Raw genomic sequence first — 24,881 nt, 5'->3', positions numbered from 1 at the left:
GATTGATTCAATGATTTTATTTAATAATTAGTTGGAATTCATTCAGAATGTGATACTCAGAAGTAGGGCTGGGCAATATGGCTGACAAACGTATCACGATATAAGCGTTTAATATCAGTCGATAATTATTGATTAGTTTGTTTTAAATATCTGAAATTACATAAAATTAATAAACTCTATTGAATGTAATCCCTATTGTTCTTGATCATGCTGTATATCGTGATATATTTTCTTCTTTATTTATTGACCAGCCCTTGTGAAAAGAGGAAATTCATTATTTAGACATTGTATCCAATCAGGCCTCCTTTGCCGATACACTCTCCGATGAAGAACCACATCAACACCTCAGTAGCCACAAGTCCATTCCTCACAGCATCCTGAAACAAAACAAAGGAAACCATTTACAGGTAAGTGCTTCTTGTCAAATTCAAACTTACCCCTCCTCAAATAAAATAAGGGTATTATGATTAATTTCCTCTCTACATAGTGTGTTTCTCTTGTGATCTGGTTCAAGGGGAACAAGATTGTTTTCCCATCAGTGTTCAATCAATCAATCAAATTTTATTTCTATAGCACATTTCAGCAGCAAGGCATTTCAAAGTGCTTTACATCATTAGAAACACAATGCAACATAGAATCAATAATCAAAACACAGCATTAAGTGAAGTTCCATCAATCCATCAGTGTTGCACAGTGGTGGCTGAATATGATTTGATCACCAGTAGTTTATTATAATCAATTGCTGTTAATCTATTTCTTAAAAAAAACGATTTATTATTTTTTTTCAGAATGTCTTTTTTGGAATGTCAAGGTTCTCATAATACGTCAAACGTTATTTTTATAATCCAGACCGTCTTCTTTTTTCCATCAAACTGACATTCATACTTGTCAATCATTTACTGGAATTTTTCAACATATTATTTTGTGGTCAAGCATTATATATACAATTTTATTAAGGCGCCCATCACTCTAGCTCACAGGTGTCAAACTCCAGTCCTGGAGGGCCACTGCCCTGCAACTTTTAGAAGTGCCTCTGCTGCACCACACCTGAGTAGAATTAGGTCATTAGCAGGCCTTTACACCAGAATAAGGTAATTAAGCCATTTCATTCCAGTGTTTTGTACCTGTGGCACATCTAAAAACTGCAGGATAGTGGCCCTTGAGGACTGGAGTTTGACACCCCTGCCTAGCTTTTCACAATCTCGGCGTTTTCAGGTAAAGATCAAGTAAATATATTTTCAGCTCCCATAAAGAACAAACCATGGAGTTAAATCAATCGTAATTTAAGTGAATGAAAAACTTCGGGTCAGCACTACTCACTTTGACTGTGGTTCGTCCGAGGCGTCCTGTCTGGTAGCTCCTAACCAGACCTTTGGCGGCCTCTATAGCTGTGGGGATCTCAGCAGGGGACGGAGGGACCAGCTCCACCCTGGCGTAGTACCAGAAGGTCGCTAGCCGGGGTTTGGAGTATGTGACAGCGGCTGCAATAAAGCATAGACCACCTTACTCGGAGAAGCAAGAAGCTGCAGGGTTGCTTCGGCTTTGAAAGCTAAACACACAACAGAGAGGAAAGCCTGCAGCAGCGTTTTCTGTTTTTACACCTGATGTGACGATACGCAGAGGTCACAGAGAACCTGAGCATGTACGACGAACTGTAATAATGCGGCTCGGTTTTAAATTAACTAACCCATTTTATTAGTGTTGTAAAACATAGTAATGGTTCACTTACCACCGAGAAGTGTAGGGACTTTAGCAACGAGTTTCTGGACTTTCTGAGCCATTGTGGAATCTCTCCCAAGTACACACCACAGGAAAAAGGAAGAGGAAAACAGATTAATTTCCGGGTTGGGAATTTCAAAATAAAACTACCGACGTGAAACACGTGACGCCTCATAATTGCCATATTGTGAGTGGCAAACTGTACGTGTGGCAAAATGACAGGAAACGGTGTTTTCCAATTATTCTTTTGAAAAAGAGAAATCATCTTTACTTTTGAATGCATGTTAAATGTAGTATTAATAATTGATATTAAAGAAGAAAATATCTTCTAATCAATATGCAATAAAGTATAAGCTACATTTAACAGAGAAAATCAAACCACTTAATTTAATTTATTTTCCATTAAAATGTTGGGCTTCATTTTTTCGTCTAACATTACATTTAAATGATAAAAAATATCTTCAGATATAGTTTGGTTGACTCACTCAACTCACAAAGAGTCAAAATACAGCAACACTTTAAATGAATTACAGAAGGGATAGTGATGTAATAAAAATACACCATTACCACTGTAAATTAATCACAGTGATTTAGCTTTTTTTATTTGTATTTTTATTAATCTATTTTTTTTTTACATGACATTACTGTAGTATTGCCTTAAACACTCATCTGGTAACTTGGTGGCATCCAGCTGTCAGTAAGTTACTGTAACTTTCTTACTAAAGCAGATTACTGTTAAACAATGGCCTTATCAATATGCATTGATCAACCCTGAAAATCTTTGGAGAGTTGAGTACTTTCGACTGTGCTAATTAAAGGAAAGTAAAACGATGCATCAGTTTTGAAATGTAGCTCATTTGTGGTTTTACGTTTTACAAGGATGAGTCACTCTTTTCTGAGTCACCCTGTTACCCTTATGAAACAAAACAGTTACAAAACATAACATTACCAACAAAAAACATCTGAGATCTACTTTTGGAACAAAGAAAAAATAAAGTCTAGTGCCAACATTTAACTTTATTAATGCAGAATACACTTTTTACATAAACAAGATAAAATTGAATAAAACATATTTTGAGTTTTAAAATGCAATTTAAGACATTCATTCACAACTACAATCTCGCATTATTTTCGGAATTTTTACATTTATTACAGTTAGAGAAAACAACATTGACTTAAGTATTACTTTTAAATTAAACAACTTCTAATATGAAAACCTAGATGTGATATGGTGCTGTTTTCATTAACATAGTTTTTTAAACATAGTTTACTAAAGCAACACTACAGTCCATGATCCATTCACAATCCATGAAAAGATATACAACTTCACAATGTGAGAGCAGCATGAACAGCTATAAAAGAATTTTAATTTGTTTGTAATGTTCATACTTTTTTTAGCTTATAATATTTTGGTAAACCAATTTTCATACTAAATTTGCATGCTTCTTATCTTATTTCACCAGCAGGAACTAAGGGTACTTCTAAAAAGTAGCACATCACATAAAATACTTTATGTTTGCAATTCTAATCAAAAAGTGAGACATATTCACTGCATAGTGATATATTTCAAGCATTGTTTTCTATTTGTTTTATGATTATAGCTTACAGCTATAAAAAGACCCAAAGCAAAACCAATAAAAATGTATTTTAATGCTATTGGGATGTTATGGCCTACACAATGATGGGGAGAATGACTTGATTGGTGTTAAGCACATATTCACTGATGCTCCTTACAAGGACTGTTAACCAAATGGTCATTGCTAAGAAGCAAAGCTCAAACCACCAGTAATAGTAATTTGAATGGAATAAATACCTGTTATAGCATAAGAAGCACATGCAACAAGGATAACTGCAGCCTTGAGAAGATTTTGAAGAAAAAATACATTAATAAATCAGGGAAGATTCACAAGAAGTGAACTGCAGCTGGAATTAGTGCTTTAAAAGCTACTAAACAAGGTCAAGAGTTATCATATTTATCATGTTTATCCTCTCATAAACCAGAAACAATAAAATAAATTATTTACCCCATATGAGAAGAAAAAAAGATCTGGACTGTTGCTTAGTGTTCCACAGACGTTCTTTCAGATGAAAGTAAATGAAAGTAAAAGTCTAGAGACAAAGTCACTTGACTTTGTCTCTAGTAAAATTATGACTTTTCTGTGGAAATTGTCATCTAGTTGTCCATCCATTGTGTAAAGCCAGAGTCTGTGCAGCTGTGTATATTAAAATTTTCAATGTTCACTGTTGATAAAATTTATAGAGATGCTGATTTCATTTTCCTGTAGTACTTGTTCATTTCATTTCATTTTTATTTCCTTTCATTTATTTATTTCAAACAGATTTTTAAAAACAAGAAAACAAGTACCGGCACATACATAAACAAGCACAAAATAATGAGCCTACCACTACTTTTCTGTTTTAAAAAGGAGTAGGAAGAAGTGGACATTAGCTTACAGTTATATGAACCCTTATTGCATGACTACACTGCAAGTGCAGATACCTGCTTTAATAAGATATCCAAAACCATTAAACTTTCCCGACCTAAACCCCATATAGAAATGGCAAAATATTGTAAAGAGGAAGATAAGAAACATCAGACTTGACAATGCAGATAAGCTGAAGATTACTATTAATGGAAACTGGGCTTTCCAAGACCTCAGCAGAGCAAAAGACTGATTGCTTCCCTGCCTCACCGTATTAATGCAGTAATCCATCCGTCTTGACCAAGTACTAAATATATATATACTTGGCTGAATTTATTGTATTTACAATCTGTTTTAAATTGTCTTGAATGAGGTTGAAATATCTGGAGAAACTGAATGTTGGGTTTTCATAAACTATAAGACATAAACCAGAAAATCATAATGCATCTAGGATGCATTATCTGCATGTTTTTCCAATTGAATTACTAAAATAAATTAAATAAATATTCTAATTCGCTGAGATTAACCTGTACATAAAGCACACATAAGGCAATTTGAGATGTTTTTAAATAATGCAGAACCACACCAGAGTAATCTAAGTATGGTTAGTTTGCAATCGCAATGTTCACATATCGATGTCTTTACCAAGTTCAACTGCTGCTGTGGACTTGAGCAGCAATTAAATATTTATACAAATCACTAGGGGGAGCTCTTTAGCATGTCATGCAATGATTCTGCTTGAAAGTTTTGTGTCGCTTTCTGCTAAAAATTTTATAAGACACTGCTCAAATTTATAGTTTGGAGGGATGTAAATATGTTTGATATGTTTTAGTAACTGGGTGTTGCTTCTATTCTTATATTTCTCAATTATGTTGTTATGTTAATGTAAAGCAATTTGATTTCCACTCCCTTGGCTTGTCTGTTAGTGGAAATTTTGTTTTATTGGAAACAAAATTCTGATTGTTCTTCTGAGTTGAACATGAATGATCTTAGTTTCCAAAGATACCAGACACCCCAGGCTGAAATACATAGGATGACTTCCAAAAGAAAAGGCAGCCATTACACTTTTTTCCATTTCAATGTATAATAAAAATGTCACTTAAAACGTAATTTATGGTAGGCTTGTCTGCTGTTCAAAGCATTAGTGCAGCGGGAGAAGCAAATTAAAAACTAAATAATGACTCAGCCACAGCATTAGGTAAAATTATGACTGCAATCTTCTAAATAAGCTTTAATAGAACAAAATTACCACCTGACACTTTGACCTTAAGGCACCCTTTAAAGTAGAGAGTGAAATCACAATGAAATCAGACATTGTTAATTGAGAGATGATTAAGTGGATTCACAGTGATAATAAACAAAATAAATCTTGCCAACATAAAATAACTTGGTTAGTTAAAACACACTCAGTATATTAAAACAGGTAAAATAGAATCCCCTTTGTCTTGTACTTACAGTGCCTTTAAGAAGTTGATGCCTCAATGTACAAAAGGCAGGTTTTTGTAAAAATGAGCTTTAATATGGTTTCTACATACAGACATGGTTAAAACAAATGACATCACATAGCCAGAGTTAGCATTAAACATCAGCACACAGACTGAATGAGTAGAAACTATAAGCAGTAATCAGTACCTTATGCCATGAAGACAGATACAGACCCTGTTCAGGATTTTGGGGGTAGTGTGATATTAATTGCCATATCTGGAGTTTTGACATTATTTATTTTAATCTGAATTGTAGATATTTTAGAGTTTGAAGAAAACAGTTAATTTTTTTCTTCTTTCTGTTTAGCATCTTTATCTTAAGTCAGTTTATTTGGCTTCTAGATAATGATTTTCCCCCTTTCTTTGGTTTTCTTCACATTTGATATTAGATTGTCTAAATACACATCAGATAAAAGAAATCCCAATTCATATTAAGTTTTACCCCAAACATATTTTAATTAGATTTTTAATCCTTGTTTACAGAGTTTATGTTTAGATATGCAGCCTGCAAAGAAAATCTTAAAGAGGTAATTTGTAACCCAGCCCAGCCATTGGCTTCGTGGAGTTATATTTAATAACTCAATATGAAAGTTTAACAGGAGGGGAGATGATTGATGTTAGTATGCTAAAACGAAAGGGAAAATGGCTCATTTGGCAGAGAAAAACGTTTAGCCTCACAGCTGTTGAAAAAGTTAATTGCCAGACATTACGGTTCTCGATTAAATATCTATCAAATCAGACAGCCGACCTGTTAATAGAGCACTTTTCATAATAAACAGACAGCTTTTCAAGCCACACGTCTTACACACACAAAACCACAAACTTTAATGCTTTTTACTGGAATTTTATGTATTAGATCACACAAGTCAAACTCAAAGACTGGGGACCAAATCCGGCCCATCATAACTTTTTATGTGACCCTCTAGAGCAGGGGTGGGCACTCCCGGTCCTCGAGGGCCGGTGTCCTGCAACTCTTAGATGTCTCCCTGGTCCAACACACCTGAATCCAACAGCTGAATCTCCTCCTAAGTGCAGTCAAGTTCTCCAGAGTCCTGTTAACGACCTCATTATTTGACTCAGGTGTGTTGAAGTAGAGATGCATCTAAAAGTTGCAGGACACCGGCCCTCGAGGACCAGGAGTGCCCACCCCTGCTCTAGAGTCTAGAGCCTAGAGCGGCGTTTCCCAATTCCGGTCCTCAGGCCTCCCTGCCCTGCATGTTTTAGGTGTTTCCCTTCTGCTACACACCTGGATTGAATATATGGGTGATCAACAGGTTTCTGCAGCACGTGATGGTCATGCAATCATTTGAATCAGCTGCTCTGGAATAGAGGCACATCTAAAACATGCAGAGCAGGGAGGCCTGGGGACCAGAACTGGGAAACGCTGCTCTAGAGCAGTGGTTCTCAAACTTTTTTCAGTGATGTACCCCCTTAAAAATATATTTTTAGTCAAGTACCCCCTGACACGGGCAAAACATTTTTGGAATTAAAAAGAAGTACAGTGCTGTAAAATCACTGTCTGATTTATTAAAGCCAAACAACTTATATCAGTGAACCTGACAAATACATCCATATTGCAAACATTGCATGGTTAAACAAAAAAGAAAAACAGAAGACGGTGACCACCAGGAAGGTATAAAACCAGTCAAACCGTTTTATTTTAAAGGATATTGAAACTAAATACTGAATATAAAATTCAGTGCATGAACACACATTTATATTTTATCGAACTTTTTACAAAATAATTTTTCCCAAGACTTATTATGAGGAGCCTACTGATTTTTTAAAGATATTTTGAAAAGCTTCACGTACCCCCTGCAGTACCTCCACGTACCCCCAGGGGTACACGTACCCCCATTTGAGAACCACTGCTCTAGAGGACCACATTAACAGAACCTTAAAGATAACAGTTATGTGCTTAAATATTATTCTATTATGCAAAACAGAGCATTTTATACCTGTATATCACGAAATTGCAACTATCTGAAAATACATTCAATATTACTTAACTGGAAGAAGCATTCATCAAATGCAGACAGCTATTTATAATAATAGCTAATTTTATAAATACATTCTGCCACAACTAGCTCTTGAAGAACAAGAAAATAATACTTTATTTTATCAAAAATAAAAATGTAAAAATAGTGGCATACATTCATATTTAATTAATTAGAAAAATATTGAAAATATAATTAATTGCAGTAACTCAATTCTCTAAGTGAAGCATGTTAACACAGATTGATGTTTGAAAACCTTTCATAGGAGAATATTTAATGCTTCATCGGCATGCATTCTAACGAATTCAATATAACTATAAATTCAGCCCCATTTTTGTTGATATCGTCAAAGACATTTAGTGAATCCAATGGCCTTCAGAAGCCATCTATTTAGTAAATGGAGTTAATTTCTGTGTAACTTCCTCTCTGTTTAAATCCAGCTGCTCTGTGAAGGCCTCAGAGGTTTGCTAGAAAACGTCAGCGGAAAAACAGTATCATGAACACCAAGGAACGCAGCGGAAAGGTCCATAAGAAAATGGAGACGTTTAAAATAGGACTAGAGTTTAAAACCACCAAGTTTATGACATCTTATGGAGAACTGGTCAAGTCAAAGGAAGAGTGGAAACAGGTGGAACCTGCCAAGACATCCACCTAAACTGGAAGGTCTATAACAGGGGTGCCCAAAGTCGGTCCTCGAGGACCGGCATCCTGCATGTTTTAGTTCTCTCCCTGGTGGTAGTGAGAATCTTTTCAGCATGTCAATGTTCTTCTGAAGCCTTCTAACGAGCCGTCATTTGATGCAGGTGTGAAACCATGGAGAGAACTAAAACATGCAGGATGCAGGCCGATTGACTTTGGGCACCCCTGGTCTAAAGGATGACCATAAGTTCTTTCAATATGAAAAAGTGTTTTAATGTAAACAGGAGCTTCAATTACATAAATGATCACACTCAGTTGAGTAAATATGCAACAAGAAACCACACAACACCTACCTAGGAGAGCAACAGAACAGTATCTCACACTGGAACCAATTAAAAAATCTTGATTTGCCTCAAACCCCATCCAGTTTCTCTGATTACTTTTCTCAGGTGACTCATTAAATGATTTAAAACACCCAGAAATAACCACATTTGGCCACTCTGTGCAATTCCTTGCAAAATAACTATGTAAAACCTCTCAACAGAGTATATTAGGGTTTGTCTAAGTTATTGCAGCCTCAGACCTCATGCCGACTTATGCTTTGAAGGCTGTCAAACATGTAGGCATGAGGCAATATAAATGATTCGCTGTCATATTGAACAACAATCTGAAACAATGCAAGCACACCCACTGAAAGATCCAGCAGACTCTTGTTTCTTGGCTTTTTCTCAAACAGGGAAAATCGTTTGTCATGCCAAAAGGCTGCAATTTTTAAATTTAAATACATGATGTTGAGCAATCAGACTGGTGATTCAACGTTGTATAAGTCAGCATACGGCTGGCATTGAGCTCGTGGGAGTGGAAATGTGAAAGGTAACTGTGAAAACGAACCCCTTATACAAGAGTTAAGTTAGCAGGGATACAGGTGTTACTGTTTGCATTAAAGCAAATCTCAAATGGCAAAAAAAGCAACAGGTATGTGACTCACGACTGGAGAATCCAGATGGTGGAAAGAATGAGGATGAGGAACAAATAAATGTCTCTTCTCTCTTGTTCTAGACCTGTTATGTAGGATCATAATTGCAGTTTTTAATTATCTCACATCCATAAGCTAAGCATAAGATTTAGCATTTGTTGAAGAAAATACTCTCAGGGAACATTCTGTACTGCAATAAGAAGCATTTGAATATTTAATTTTATACATAACAAAAGATTAGTAACACTCAAAGTTGGAGCAATGTTATATGTTCCTGTTGTTATCCTGTTGTTGAACAATGCTATATGTTCTGCTCAAAGTTCTTACAGTGACTTATATATTTATTTTAGATTTAAGTCACGTGCAACCACAATCCCTAATGTATTTATCTATTTAGTAAAGATATTATTTGATAGATCAACATAAGGAAAGGTGATTTTACACGACACTGACTCAGAGGGGCTGAATCAGGCATTTATTTGCAACAAAATGTTTCGTTTCATATGCATATTTCACTTCACAGTTACAGTTTGATAAACAGGTGTTTAACACGTCCACATTTTCCTCATTAAAGTATATATTTTAAACATTTTATTTGAGATAAAATTCCTGCTATATGTTGGCAATTTTGTAATCCAGGATTACAAAGAAATTTAAACAAATGAGTCAGTTAATTGAGTTTTTTGGAATGTGTAATGGTACAGGATTCAACACATAAAGGAAAAACGTGCACAAAGCCACTGACAAACTTTTGTAAACTTTTGAATATTTCAGTGGGTGACACTGAAGCCATAATCTGGAAAGTAGATTAATTCACCTTAACAGAGCCATTGTCGTGTGCATCTAGTAAGCTTTCTGGTAGATGAATAAAAAAAATAAGAATAGTTGTTCAGTAGCCAAAGACTTGAAAATGGCAATTTATTATTTATTTATTTATTTTTTTACATAAAATCAATAAGCAAGGCACTGAATCACAGTGACCTTAGAAGCATACTCACTGCATACGACCCCTCTGCTGAAGAAAAACATGGTAAAGCTCAAGAAATCACAGTCTGGATATGGATAAATATGATATTTACCCATATCATATTTGAAGAAAGGATTGTTCTGTACCCCAACAACACTGTGCCCAAAGTGATGCTTTCAGGTGAAAATTTCATGGTGATGATGAACAGAGAAATGTACCAGGACTTTCAAATTTAAACTTTCAATTTGATCGATCAATCAATCAATCAATCAATCAATCAATCAATCAATCAATCAATCAATCAATCAATCAATCAATCAATCAATCAATCAATCAATCAATCAATCAAACAAGTTTATTTGTATAGCACTTTTCAGTAACAAGACAGTTCAAAGTGCTTTACGTCATAAAAGAAAAAAACAAAAATACAAAGTCATACAAGACACCACACAGTCAACAATTGAGAAAACAATAAACAATACCTTTTGCTAAGTGTGGTTTACAAGCAATAGTAACAAAAACACAGACAATATATTAAATAAAGTATTTTTGAAGTTGAGTCACACATAAGCAATGCGTGTGAGATTAGGAAACTTTTGGAAGTTTTCATTACCAAAAAAAACAACAAACAAACAAACAAAAACAGTTTTCCACAAAGTATTTAACACATTTTTCTAAGTGCTTTGATTACATCTACTGTAGTGTCATTCCAATTTTCTGCCCATATCTGTTGGACTAATGTATTTTTTGTAGGTGATGATCAATTGGGTTATTGTCAACATCTGCTGTACATGTAATGTCACAAAAAATAATAGAAATACATTTATTAGAAAAAAGTTTTCTTATTCAGTATTTATTTTACCCGATGCATGTGCTACTTTGTGCAGGTCTTCTCTAAACCAGTCTTTACTAAGAGTTGCCTGAGAAGAGTGTTCCCACCCTTCTCCTAACACGCTCTAAGAAACATGATCACACCATACCATTACTTAAATCCCTTCACTGGCTCCCAATTCAGTTTAGGGTAGATTTTAAACTTTTATTGTTTGTTTTAAAGCTTTTAATGGTCTGGCGCCATTGTATTTATTTGATTTTTTTAACTGTTCGTGTCCATGGCTGAGCACTAAGGGAAAATCTGGGCTTTTGGAAAAGCCCAGTTCTAAATGAAAGCACCGGGGTGGTCGAGCCTTCTCTGTGGTGCCTGCTAGACTGTAGAATAAACTTCTGGCTGAAATAAGATTGACCTATGACCTGGGCCTCTTCAAATCAAGACTCAAGACATTATTTATTTTATTTTATTTTATTCTACTATCCCTTGTGTTTTATCCTGTTTTATTTCTTGTGTTTGTGTAAAGCACTTTGGATAACCTAGTGGTTATTGCAAATACATGTATTTGCAATAACCACTATATACATTTATTTATGTTAATAAATTATTTTACAGAAAATCCAAGTAAAATTAAATTACAAAAATAAAATTTTGTAATGTTAAACATTTTTGAAAATATTCAATGGGTATGGATACTTAACAAGGAGTTATATTGTGTAGTGAAATGTTCTTAAAAACGTAGCCCAGAATATTTGTATTGCATTGATTTACCTTTTTTTATTAGTCCAATTAGTGATATACAGCTTCTGTGTTTGTAATATATGCACGTCTCGTAAAAATGGGTTTCTGTCCCTTTACTCCTTTTATGTCATTATGACAGGTATAGCATTGACTTTGTAAAACTGCTTGGAAAATCCTTACTTGAACATTCTCTGGTCGTTGAAATGATTGTCAGGTAATGAGCTCACAGTATGTGGATGAATAAAGCATTATTACTCTTGTGAGGACAAGCTAACATAAACTCATGACAAATTTTAATGATCCATTTGAATGACTCTTTTTCCAGGATGGAATGATCTTATAAGAATGATTTGGGTGAGTAATTTTGTTCCCTGAGACACATAGGGCCAATATTTTGAATACAGGTTCAAAACTAAATATACCCCTTGAGCACTAAAATTTTGCCAGATTTGTCTTTGCTGCATAAACCTCACCCACACACTTTTTGGGGTTTTTAGAATGCTTCTGGTATAATTCTGGTGGGATTTTTAACCTCTTTTCATTGGAATGGAAAGAGTTTATTTTAATTACCGATAGTTGCTTTCCAGGCAAAGGCTCAGTTTTTAAAGACATGCTACAAATTTTCAGTTGGGTTGAGGTTAGGTCTTTGGGGAGGACACGCTAGAAGTGTAATGTTGAACTGCTTTATCTATTTGAAAGCCAGTGTCAATATATGTTTGGGATCATTTTTCTTTTCAAGCACTGCAATGTAAAAATATAAACCCTCCAGCAAAAGTATTCATACCCCTTGAACTTTTTCACATTTTATTACATTATGACCACCAAACATACTGAATTTTATTTAGGTGTATGCAACAGTACAAATAACAAGTGGCACATAATTTTAAAGTTCAAGGAAAATGAAGTATGATTTATAAAGAAAGAAAAAAAAAAAAAAATTACAACCTTTGACTGCATCAATTTCATTGATGACTTTAATATAATTCAGAAAAGTATCCACTCATTACTTGTCTAACTACATTTAGCCATAGTTAACACTAACTAGATTTAAGCCTAAGTCTATGCAACACATAAAATCAGAAAGAAATTGAATGAAAGTGCCTTAAGTTCTCAAGTGACACCCATTGGTGCTTTCCTGGGACTTTTGAGATGAACAGTGAGGTGAACACAGCTGGAAAAACTCTGCTCCTGTGATCTTTAAGATATACCAAACCAACAGAAGCAGATTTCCTCCATCAGAAGCGTTGCAGTGGGAGGCTTAGAGAGAGGGGACATTCACATGCTTCCTCTGTTCTGATTAATGGATGATTGCACTCAGTTCTGGCTGCTACTATGACAAAGGCATTGATGAAGCCTTTCTTGCAATGTGCAATGTGTTATAGAGCAGTGGAGTAAGAAAAATATGAATTTAGTTAGAAACAACTTTTTGAATTGTGTACGTAGCAAACGCTAATTACAGATGCAAATTGTTTTTGCACAGAGTGTGGTATCTCAGTTGGACAGGTGATCCATGCCGCTTGGCAGCAGCAGCTGTGTGTCTCGAGAGGGCCTAACTCCGGTTCCTGCTGAACTGAGCCAGTATTTGTTTAATATCTAACTGTTATCAGCTCAGTAGGCACAGGAGGTTGAGCCCAGGCACCTGCACCTCCCTGTTATCATCAGCAGGTACCCTGCTTTATGAAGCATAAGCCTCAAATGAGACTGAAAATATTTGATTAAAATATTTAGAGCACTAATTACAAAGTTAATTAGTCACCTTACTGGAAAATTCGTACTTACTGTGGATTTCTGTTTATTTACAAAAAAAAATTGAAATGCCACATAAAACAACATATTTAAATACCATAGGAACAAAGTTTAAAGGCAAAAAATGTTCAAAATAAGATTGAAAATTAATGTTCACTATGATTTTACATGTTCATTCAAACAGTCTATGTAAGATATATTTCAACATCCAAATACAATTTTGTTAAATGAAAAATCTTTTTTTCAAAATATACAATATAAAAAGTCATAATGAAAAGAAAATTCTGATTCTTGTCAAATTTTAGAATAACAAAGCACAAGACAAACAGAGAAAATAGCAATGTTTCTATTTACCCAACAGAAGATAAAACAACAAAGCAATAAGTGAATAACTTATCTAGTCAGAGAAGTAAAAAGCAATATCATCAGTAAATGTGAGCACAAAAAAATACACAAATTCAGGAACTTCTTTAGTATGAATTATTTAAGTGTTTTTTGTTAAAATGCTGCAAAGAAAGGGTGGCAGAAATAATTTTTGAAGTAACCCAACAATAAAATGTTTTAATCAAAAACCACTAATACATTTGAAAGCATTTAATGAGCTATGCTATGTAGCCTTCTCTAACGTGCCATTACTAGCATTATTAGCAAGATTTTTGTCTTTAAAAACCTGCAAGGTTAAAGACAAAATGATTTTTTGCTAGATATATTGATATATCTAGATATAAGATATATTGCTATGAAAGGATTTTTCATAGCAATATATCTAACACTAACTAAGACTCTTTGTACAATCTTTTTATATAGATCGTCTACAGTGAAATTCCCACGCTTGTGAAGGAATGCTTCTGTTACAACTGCTGCCCACACCAGCTGAACCTGTTAAACTGGACTACTGGATCAACTGAACATCAGTCAGAAGGAGAAAACCAGCACTGTCCCTCTGAAGAGAATCACAAAACTCCAGACATCTAATTTCTTCAGGAGGGAAATACACTCAAGTCAGCAGCAAGAGTCTTTGTGGTTTCATGCATGACATTTCAGGTCATATTGTGCCCACCTGTCATTTAAAATAAACTTCGCAGCTTGTCCAGTGAAACTATATATTACAAATAGAGTGGAATATTTCAGGTGTTGATTTTGGTATATTTCAGTAATTATGACTTGCATAATAAACTTCAATTTGTCCTCAAATTAACACTTTTACAAAGCACTAACAAAATGACGTTACAACATATCCTGTTATGACCTGGTCAATGGTGTAAAAGACGGCCTACTGGACACTTGTCCTGCAGAGTGTCAGGAAAACCCTCCACAGGAGAGTAGGCCATAAAAGACCTTTTGGTAAAGGAGCTGGCTGTTAACAGAGTGCTGTGTATCCAAGTTCAGCGAAAACTTGTGGAAGGAAATGAGGTGGTGTACTGATAAGCCAAACCCATTCAAATGCATGGATTGCCACAGGTGGATGTTTTTTTCACTAAAACCAAACTAACATTTGAGCACCGAAGTGAAGCAGCCGTCAGATGGGCTTTTTGTTTAACAGCCGGACGGCATGCAGACCATGCAGTAATTAAGCCGACCACAAGCTTCTCTGTATTCCAGAGTATTTTAAAACAAATCTGTTGCCTTCAATTAGAGAGCTAAACCATGCGCCAAATTCCGTCCATCCATTTTCTATTCGCCCTTGTCCCTAGTGGGGTCGGGGGGTGGGGTGGTGGGGGTGGTGGTGACTATCTCCAGTGAACGATTCGGGCGAGAGGTGGGGTCACCCTGGACAGGTAGCCAGTCTGTTGCAGCATGGGCCAGATTAGTATTAGTAAAAGGGACAGTGTAGGATGTGTGGATTTCCTCAGTGTTCTTACACTACAATAAAGAAAGTTGCCTTTCATGCTATTAAAATAAACCCAGGTGCAAAAATAAACTGCCAGTTAAAGGGGGAAAAGCTGGGAATGTTTGCCATATTATAAGAGGAACAAATGATGAGGAACAAAACTCATAAAATACATCAAAACTCAAAGGGAATGAAAGTCATAACAAACATAAATTTGATCTGAAAAGTCCAAATTTCTTCAAAGGCAGTAGTTCTTGTTTATTCACATTTGTTTAGTATACAATTTGATTGGGAGTTATTTGCAGAATATAAATCACATCTAGCTGAAAAAAAGCTTGCAAAAACTATTACATTTTAAATTTCACCCTCTCACTCCTCTGCAGTGTTTATTCAAATTAGTTTTTCAGCTTTCATAACATAAAAAAAAATACCCTTTGAGGAAAAATATTAGCCACACACATACATATGCACAGATCCTCAATTAGTGCTTTGCTTTCATGACCACCCAGACAGTAAATGAGCTCAGAGTGCACAATCATGTTTGCTACTTGTTTTCCTGATGGGACATTTCCTGTACTTCCTTCCTGTATGAGTAAGAGTTCCCCTCCCTGCCTAAAGGCGTCTTCTCTTAACTGGTATCTTTATTCTCACAGGAAGGTCTCACAATCAGGTGTTATATAAAAGAAATGGTGAGAGTAGAAACAGAGTCACATGCTGAGTTCCACTGAGACTTTCTTTCCAACATATTCAAGCAGAAATGCCTGTTATTTTCAAAATGTTGCTTAGAAACCTTGTGTTTCTGTTATGCAGCACACCCAAACATTATTTTTACTGGAAGACAGGGGCAGAACCACAAAATTGAATACAGTGTATATTTCTGTGGTTTTTTTTTTTTGTTTCTTCAAATATGGCACCTTTGCTAGTCTTGGTGTGCTTCAGTAGTGCATGATTCCATATTTGCCCTTGTTTCCATGTTGACTTGTCGCAGCTGTCATAATAGTGGAAAGCTGGAAATGTTTGTGAGGAGCGGAACTTAGCCACTGTGAACACAGGGTTTCACTGAACTGTTCACCGAGTGAGCTAAGTCCTTCACCTCCACCAAACTCATCCACAGAAACACTCCGAGAGCACACGGGCTTTAAATGTCTTTTCCACTCATGAACATTACATACATCAGTGTATCATAATTAAAAGATTTCTTAGTTTTAAGACCTTTTGGACTTCAGTGACTGATTTGGTATGGTCATCTTTAAAAATTTATGTGTTGGACCCATACCAGTTAATATATTTTTAAACACAAACATAAGTTGCTATACCTGTGAAATAAAGCAATGGGTATTTTTTTGTGTAAAATGGTCATAAACAACAGTCTGAGTTCTGCTCCTTGTGTAAGTGGCATCTATACTTAAATGAGCAAAAAATAGTATTAGCTGGACTCCCCTGCATTAACAGAGCATAACATATAATCACTGGTAGCTACCTTGCTTCCTGATATGACCTTCAAATCCCTTCATATTTATTGGCACTTCAGACAAAATCATGACGCAAGTACTGATGTAAAATAGAATATCTATAAATTGCATTATGCATTCTGATTAGATTAAGTTTCTTTTGAAAAAAGTGACCTTTAAACAGATGCTAAACATACTTTTGAATCTTACAATTTTTCTGATGTCATATTCAAAGCAGAAATGTTGCATTTTCATTAGCTGCAAGTGGGAAACTGTCACAATTGATAGAAATAAGGATTGATGACTTTGAACAGAGTTTGTGAGTAATTAATGCATACAGTGTGTTTCATTTTGTGAAGTAATTTTGTTTCTGAAACAAATTAACTTTTTCTAGTTCTTTGAATGATACATTTTTATTTTTAGTAGTATATTTTCACAGAGAATTTAGTGAATTTTAGAATTTTTTCTATCTCCCTTATTATTCTCCTCAATGCGGCAAGATTTCTTTCCTTATAGCTATTTCCTGCCTTAATGGGATGATCTCTTCTAGTTTTTCTTGTCTAAGAGTGACTAAAAGAAACACACTTATATTTAATGTTAATTTTTGTACTATAGACCATAAGGAGGTTACGGACTATAATTACAAATTCCTTAGCATTCATTTGAAGAGGGGCTTCAAAATGAGGAGCATTTGTTTCTAGAGGAAACGTAGAATATTCTTCATTCTTGTTGTAGGCAGCCGTCACATACTGAAGACTTGTGTGTGTGTCTGCTATAGCTGGTTGGAAATCCCTGGCAATGTGATTTTCATTACATCACAACCAAATCACTCTGCCAGGAATCCCTCCAGCTAAAGCAACCATTTAGCATCCTGTTTGGCAAGACAGGAGGAGAAAGGCAATGAAGAGGTTAAACACAGGAGAGGAAAAAAAAGGTTGTATGTTCTGCCAGGGGAACGCTGCAGGTGAGTACACACAGAGAAAGTTCTCGAACTGCAGGTGTGTCTGTCTGGGCGCACATCAGCGTGACAGAGTACATTTACCCCTTCATCACTACGTAATTACTAGACGCGGGCTTTCAAATGTTAACACATGTGCACCCACACGTCATGCATGTGGTGTAAGTGTGTGCTGAAAGAGTTTTCTGTCATTGATGCACCTGGACAAACACAACTCTATTTTACATCTATAGGTTCCTGCTGATTGTGGGCCCTTAAATCTGCTGCTGACTGAATGCTTATAAGATTGTGTGGTAGTAATCCATCAGGCTTGTGCTTTGGAGCTCTGTATGCCTGCGCTGAGTTATTTTTATCCCTGAGAATTACAACCTCTACCCCCTTTAATTATGTTATATTTACTTTGCTGAACAATGGTCAAAAATATGACATAAAACGAAGAGGGAAAGGTCATGGATGGATTTTTCTCTCTTAATGTATGAGGACATTTATGAAGTCCTTCAAAGTCTGAAAAAATAAATTACTACAAAACCGACCAAAGAAGGAATTTCATCACAAACTCATGTGGGCTGTTGCTAATTACCACAAAAGGCATAAAGTGGTAAAGTGGTAAATATATTCAATAAAGTAGAATATGTGATCTAATAACAATAATTCAAGTACCTTTTAAAAGTAACTAACATTATAGAAAAAATAAATAAAACCTCTTTCTTGTTTCAGAGCTAAATCAAAGTAAGTTTCAGTGCATCTGAAGCACACTATGCTTCATCTTGTTCGGTTAGTTTTGTCCCACTGACATTATTGGTTCTGCTGAATGGTATATAATTTTGCATATAAAAGAGATTGGGGGATTAAAGACACTTCCTTGAGAAAACCCTAGATATACCTGTCCTTGTGTTGCTTTTCAAGGCTAATTTGCAAAACACAATGTGGTGTTGACATATTGTTTCAACTGGCCAAACCTAGGCGTGTTCCTCTACATGTATGGCCTGCAGGGTTTAAAACCTAAAGTAAATACAATTAAAAGAGAAAAAAGGAATGAGGAAGATGTGAATGGATCAGTACAAAGGGAACAAAAAACCCCTGTCAAGTTCAGGTTTAGAATAGACAGATTAATTTGAGACATAAAACCCCAGCAGCATTAGGTAAACCGTTGAAAAACCTGCATTAACTATTTTTTTTCTTTAGCTGCTCTGTTTTACCTCCAGGCACATTTCAACTGGCAACAAGTTAATTTCTTTTACAGTAAGTCATGAATCGTTTGATATTTGATCTCACTTAATGTAGCTGACGTATCAGGATTGGTTAAAATATTCTACAGTGACAGAGTTCCAGTCTTATTTTATCAAATAATTATTTGGTCATGATCTATTTTAAAAGCCCTCTGATGACACCTTATTTGGTGGGTTTTTTTGGTTTTGTTTACAGATGCTTCTTGATGGACAATTTAGTAAAGATTTAATGAAATGGGATCAAAGAAGCCCTGTGCAGCTCAGGGTATTTATGGTGCTTGCATTTATGTAAGAAAAATGAAAAATTGTGAAATTGTGATGACTAATAGCTGGAATGTTTGAGGTCATACTGTACTATTTTATATCTTCCTCACTAACTACATGGGCTCAAGATTTGATTATTTTCTTCAGATCCCTTTGGAGTGCTTGAGGACCAAACTAACTCAAAGAAACAAAATAAGCAAAGAATTTTAAACTGAGCCAACCAAGTAATAAAGTGTATTTATGAGGTTAATCTGCCTTTATTAGAAACTACGATTATTCCTTAGTTTTATTTGATTTTGAGGGTAAAATAAAACCACAGTCTCCTGCCTTACAGGAAACAAAGGCAGGTAATATAACTTGACAACTTGGTAACTCAGCTGACCTGCTGCCTGATTTTGTGTCTAAAAACAGGAGTAAGGAGTGGACGGTGACTAGCCTTTGAAAATATTTATCCCAGCAGTATGTGACCAAAAAAAGAGTAAATTTCAGTGACTGGTCCAGAGTAAACAGCTGCCTTCCCGCTCCTCTGATATTGATATTCTAGTTAAAAATTTCTCTGGCTTTAGGCCATTTTATCAGGAGGTGCTACTGAGAGAGAATAATACTGTTACAAATGGCCTTAATACTACCATTTAAAGAACTTTATAACCACAATCACAGTTATCCAGTTATGTGTTTGGGACAGAAGGAGGTATATCCACTAAGAACATTCAAATGGTTTAGCAGGGAGGACACAAGGACATGAAGGACGTAAGGAAGAAAGGAGTGAAGGAAAGAACAAGAGAAGGAAGGAAAAAATGAAGGCAAGGAGGAAAGAATAGATTTTAAACCATAGAAACTCAGAAATAAAGAAAGGAATCAAGAAAGTTTAAAACAATGGAATAAGTTTTAGAGAATATAAACTGGCATGGATAAAGAATAATATCCAGAAATACAAACATTTCCCCAGTCTCTTCCCTTCTTCTGTCCTTTTCCAGACCTAGAAACTATTCTATCAAGTGTACATGGTCAGCATAACTAGTTTTTAAAGTATGATAAAAGCATAAATTGTTCTCTAATTGCCTTCCTGCAGTAAATGTCTGCCTGGCTGACAGTAATAGACATGGACTAATGTATTTTTGGACCTTGGCTCTGAGTCAGTCTCAGAAACTAGGTAGCTCGGTGCTTTCTGCTCATCTTCATCAATATTCCCTTTTCTGTATCTCTTCATTTTTGAACCACCAGCCCTACAGCAGAGTTTGGGAACGGAAATATGGGCTAGTGCATTAATGATCCCAGCCTCAACATAGAAGGCCGTTCACGACCATATGAAGGTTGAAAAAACATAAATGGTAACAATCTGGGGATTTTTAACTTGAATGGATTGATAAAAAAGTTTCATATGACCATATAAGAAAAATTCTGCCCAAATTTCATTGAGCAATATTGCAGGTCCCTCCTGGGCTTAGGTTGCCTCTCAACCATGACGGTCTGACAACTAAATGAGCTACAATTGGTCTGGTTAGGAGCCTCGCCGCCTCAATTTTCCAATAAAAGCAGGAAGTTCGTACATGACTAATGTTCTCCAATCACTCTCCTCGCTGATTCCAATGTTCGCTCATGTTTCCCGCCTCTCATTCTTCCTGCACAAAAAAGCAGATTTATAGACCGTGAAGGAAAACCTGGTGTTCATCCTAATGCTTTTTGAAAGGTGGCATTTATGAAACTGTGATTTACCTTGAAATGTTTAAGTGTTAGCCTTCGCCTGTCACTACTATGTTTCTGCCATCATGGTTTGAAGGATTTCACCTTGCCATAATTATATTTTCCTAAGAAATACTGGTTGTAAAAAAGAAATCATTAGCAGGAGTTTTGAACAATAGCGCTAGAGACTTTATGATGCTTGATTTAAAAAATGATAATAATCTTCCCTTGAATTTAGCTGATTACTACATCTTATTTTGAAGTAGTAATTTTGTTTTGTCTTTTGTGTGCGTATTAGGCCACTTAACTCTGACCAAATATTACTGTAGTGGAAACCCCCCCAAAACCCATACAAAATGATAAATAGGTGATGATCAATAACACAGTTCTTTAAAAAATCCCCACAAAAAATAAGAATTTAATTGACAAATAATAGTATTTTAATGCCAAGAACTGCTGGAAACTTGGCAAAGGACGATCACTGAAGGATGATGCATCTCTGAGTTCCACTCAATTAGGTCTTAATTTCATTCCTATTTTCTTGACCTGCAGATTCTGTTCATATGCTACTCAAGCTTTTTGCTCACTAAGAATATTTTCATTTACCAGAAAATAAAAAATCACCGGACCAATTTTTACAAACCAGAAGATCCCAGAGTCTTTAGTCAGTTAACTGGATAAAGAAGTACCCAGAATTTAATAAATGAAGCAGCTTAGCCAGCTGAGGTCTTTTCTGTCCTCCATCGCATGTCAGTCTGATGTTGCCATTGCTTAAAAAGTAAATGATTTCTTCTTTTATGGAATCTGGACTCCTTTTGATCAGCTTTAGTTTATGTTTTAGATTACTTCAGCGCACTAAAACTGACTGAATTTATGTGACACAAAATAAAAAGTTTGCCAAAGCCGACTTATGATTTTTGAAACTTTTATTTCTAACGTGTATATTAAAGTCAGTTTCAAAACATTTGAACATTCTTTAGAATAGTTCAGTTCAGTTTTCACTAGGCTTGAGTTTATTCTAGATTTTGAGCTGATCAAATGCCTTGCAGATTATTCAAAAGCAGTGACAGCTCTTGTCTGAAGCTGTGATTTTATTGCAAACTTCAGCTCCGTCTGGCATTTGAGTGGAGACGTTGCTGAAAGGGGAAACCTCAGTAGAGTTCTAAAAAACCTTTTTATAAGAATTAACTTGATTATTCTAATTTGATTTCTCTTTGAGATCAATAAAGTATTTTTTAAGTGGACTGAATTGAAATTGATCACAAGTTCTTCTTATCTTGTATGGCAAAGAGAACAAAACAGATAAGCGTCTTTGATCGTTGCCTGTTGCTCAGAATGTGTCTCATGATGCCGCCCTGCAGTAAGTGCAGATAGACTGAAGAGAGATCTCACGAGACTGTACAGAGTGCCACTTTGAACTGTAAAAACTTCACTGAAATACTATGAAATGCTTGAAGGGAGACCGTCCTAAAAATTTAATAGCAATTAAAAATCTAAAGTAGATAATTGCCTTGGCAATTTCCTTTAGTTTAAACCCTAATTAGTTGGCTAAAGGTTACAACTAGTCCAAGTGAGGCCATGGGCAAAGCTGACTTTGACACAATCTCAAAAACATTAATTCTAGTGCTAATTTATGAAACTTTAAACTATCATTACATTTGTTATGGTTACTTAGTTGGGAAATAACGGTAAGAAGCTGTCATCTTCTTGAAAACTGTACGCAGGCCAGATTGTTGATATTGTCCCTATATTAGTAATCAGGCCCCATAAGCAACTTCTTATCAAAAAGTAACCAGCATCTTATTGGAGATTTATTGATACTATTTAGGTGGAAGCGTCACCCTCTTCTCATGGAACCTATCTTATCTCAAAACTCTGAGTAAGCAACTCAGTCCTCACACAGCAGGCCCTCCAGACTGCAAAGCTGCTGATCGTTTGACATCTAGGACAGGATACAAAAACAACCTCTTCTTTCTATAAAATCGATCACCGCACCAATATAAATCAATTCATTCCTAATGTAAGGTTTATGCAGATATTTTCATGTAGATTGTACACAATGTTTTTAAGTCTTGAAGCAGCAGATGTTGAAATTCTACTGACCTGTTGCAGCCCCATTACTGGACCATAAAGCTAAATCCCAAACCAGACACAACAAAGGTAAACCTAAACAAATAAAGAACTAACCTTATTGCCTTCATTTTGATCACTTTTTCCATCTCAAAGCCCAGTTAAACTGTTTTAGTGTTAGAATTGAATGAATGAATGAATGAATGAATGAATGAATGAATGAATGAATATACGTTATCCCAGAGGGAAATTCACAGTTGTTTATTTGTCGGGGGTTTATCATTCGCTTTTTGTCTCGCCCATATTCCCCTCTCCTGCAGTCTGTCATAATCAGGGCAGACAAAAACTAATTTCCTTACTGATAAGTTGCAAAACAGGTGTTTCCTGTCATAGTAACTAACTAATAGGAAAATACTGTAGCATAAAAATCAACATAATAGCATTTAAATACACTATTTTGACTTGCTTTCCATTTACACCAGACAATTACTCTGAGTGAAAAACAAATGCTCTGCATATTTTATGCTCAGCATGAGTTTCACACAGGAATATAATTGGTGAAGCATCACTTTCAAACTCTATTTTCCTGTGCAAAAACTCAGCATATGAATACATAAGAGCATAATGCAAATGTGAAGATTCTTTAAAGGTTCAAGTTTGAATTATGACAAACCACAAAGGTGCTTTTGAGATATATATGACTTGTTTGAATCTAAGACAAAAGCTTTAGCTTGTGTGTTTTAGCTTAATTATATTAATCAGGACTCTTATTGAAAACAGGTGATAACAGGGTTACATACATAAAATACTTATTTCTTATAATATCTTAAAACGTCACTAATAAATCTTCAAGTTATCAAAATTATTAAAGTTATTGCCCTAATGTCAGAGCTTAAGCTTCTACATTTCCATAAACTGTCACATTTGCAGCTGGCCCTGAAGCCCTTTACGATGACCTTTCACCTTCATGTGTTGGCATGTTTTTTTAGAAAGAGTAATAAAGTTAGCAGAAAATAGCTTTTTTCCTGTCCTCGCTATTACCAGGTAGCAAAGTATGCTGAAAGTACAAAAGTGCTGTTAGGGGAAGCCTGAAAGTGCATCTATTTCCAAAGCACCGACACATCAGCAGCTGCCACAGCAATGTGGGAATGCATTAAGCCAACACTCAGCGCACAGATGGACCTGTTGTACCGGAGCCCTCGTTGGCTGCTCTACAAATCCTCACTCCTCTCGGCTTACCTTCTCGCTCGCTGGAGAGCTACTCGCCTGAGCGCTTCTCTTGTGATTACCCCGTGATTTTAACAACCTCAGCTGTGCTGTATTTTGGCTAGACCCTTTTTCTGGGAGCGGGCCAAGGGTGCACATGATTGGTCGAGGGTGTGCTTTGGAGCGTGCAGATGGTTGGTTCATCCCAGTTTGACCTGCAGCATCCAGTAACCCACACTAAACTGCAGCCATTAAACATTTTGATCATTTCTGGTGTTTTAAGTCAGAGGAAACTCTAGGAGGCGCTGCATTTTCATTAAGCGTGTTGGCCCTCTGTGAGAACCAAAGGCAGGAGGCTAAATAGATGTAGAGGCAAATAAGTGTCAGAAGAGACATGATGTTTCTGTGAAAAATGAAAGCATTAATTAGGTCCTCTTTTAGCCTGTGACACGTGATTTCACCGTAACAATCGATTAAACTCTGAAACAGTCTCTACACAGGCAGGTTTTATCTGATGTCACACCCATATTATTGTCCTTTTCTTAAAAATAATTCATTTTCATCTTTAAAGAAACTATGCACAGACTGCAGAATTCAGTGGAAACTTTAATCTTTAACATTGTGCTTGTAATTATAGTTAATTGTAAACATTAAAAGATAAAGAGACTGGT

General features: G+C 35.7%; 1 protein-coding gene across 1 annotated transcript; it reads right to left on the bottom strand.

The window, feature by feature from the left end:
• Positions 1-2: 2 nt before the first annotated feature.
• Positions 3-1,836, bottom strand: atp5mg (ATP synthase membrane subunit g). The gene is made up of 3 exons (XM_005799948.2): positions 1,730-1,836; positions 1,321-1,481; positions 3-377 (listed from the first exon to the last, which is right to left on the bottom strand). Exons 1-3 carry the CDS (start codon positions 1,779-1,781, stop codon positions 279-281), a joined length of 312 nt encoding a protein of 103 aa, XP_005800005.1. The 5' UTR covers positions 1,782-1,836; the 3' UTR covers positions 3-278.
• Between the last annotated feature and the right edge of the window lie 23,045 nt (positions 1,837-24,881).

The sequence above is a fragment of the Xiphophorus maculatus genome, chromosome 6 (genome assembly GCF_002775205.1).
Source record: "Xiphophorus maculatus strain JP 163 A chromosome 6, X_maculatus-5.0-male, whole genome shotgun sequence".
NCBI classification, from domain to species: Eukaryota; Metazoa; Chordata; class Actinopteri; order Cyprinodontiformes; family Poeciliidae; genus Xiphophorus; species Xiphophorus maculatus.
The sequence above is the reverse complement of the archived record's forward strand: the minus strand, read 5'-3'. Positions and strand labels throughout refer to the sequence as shown.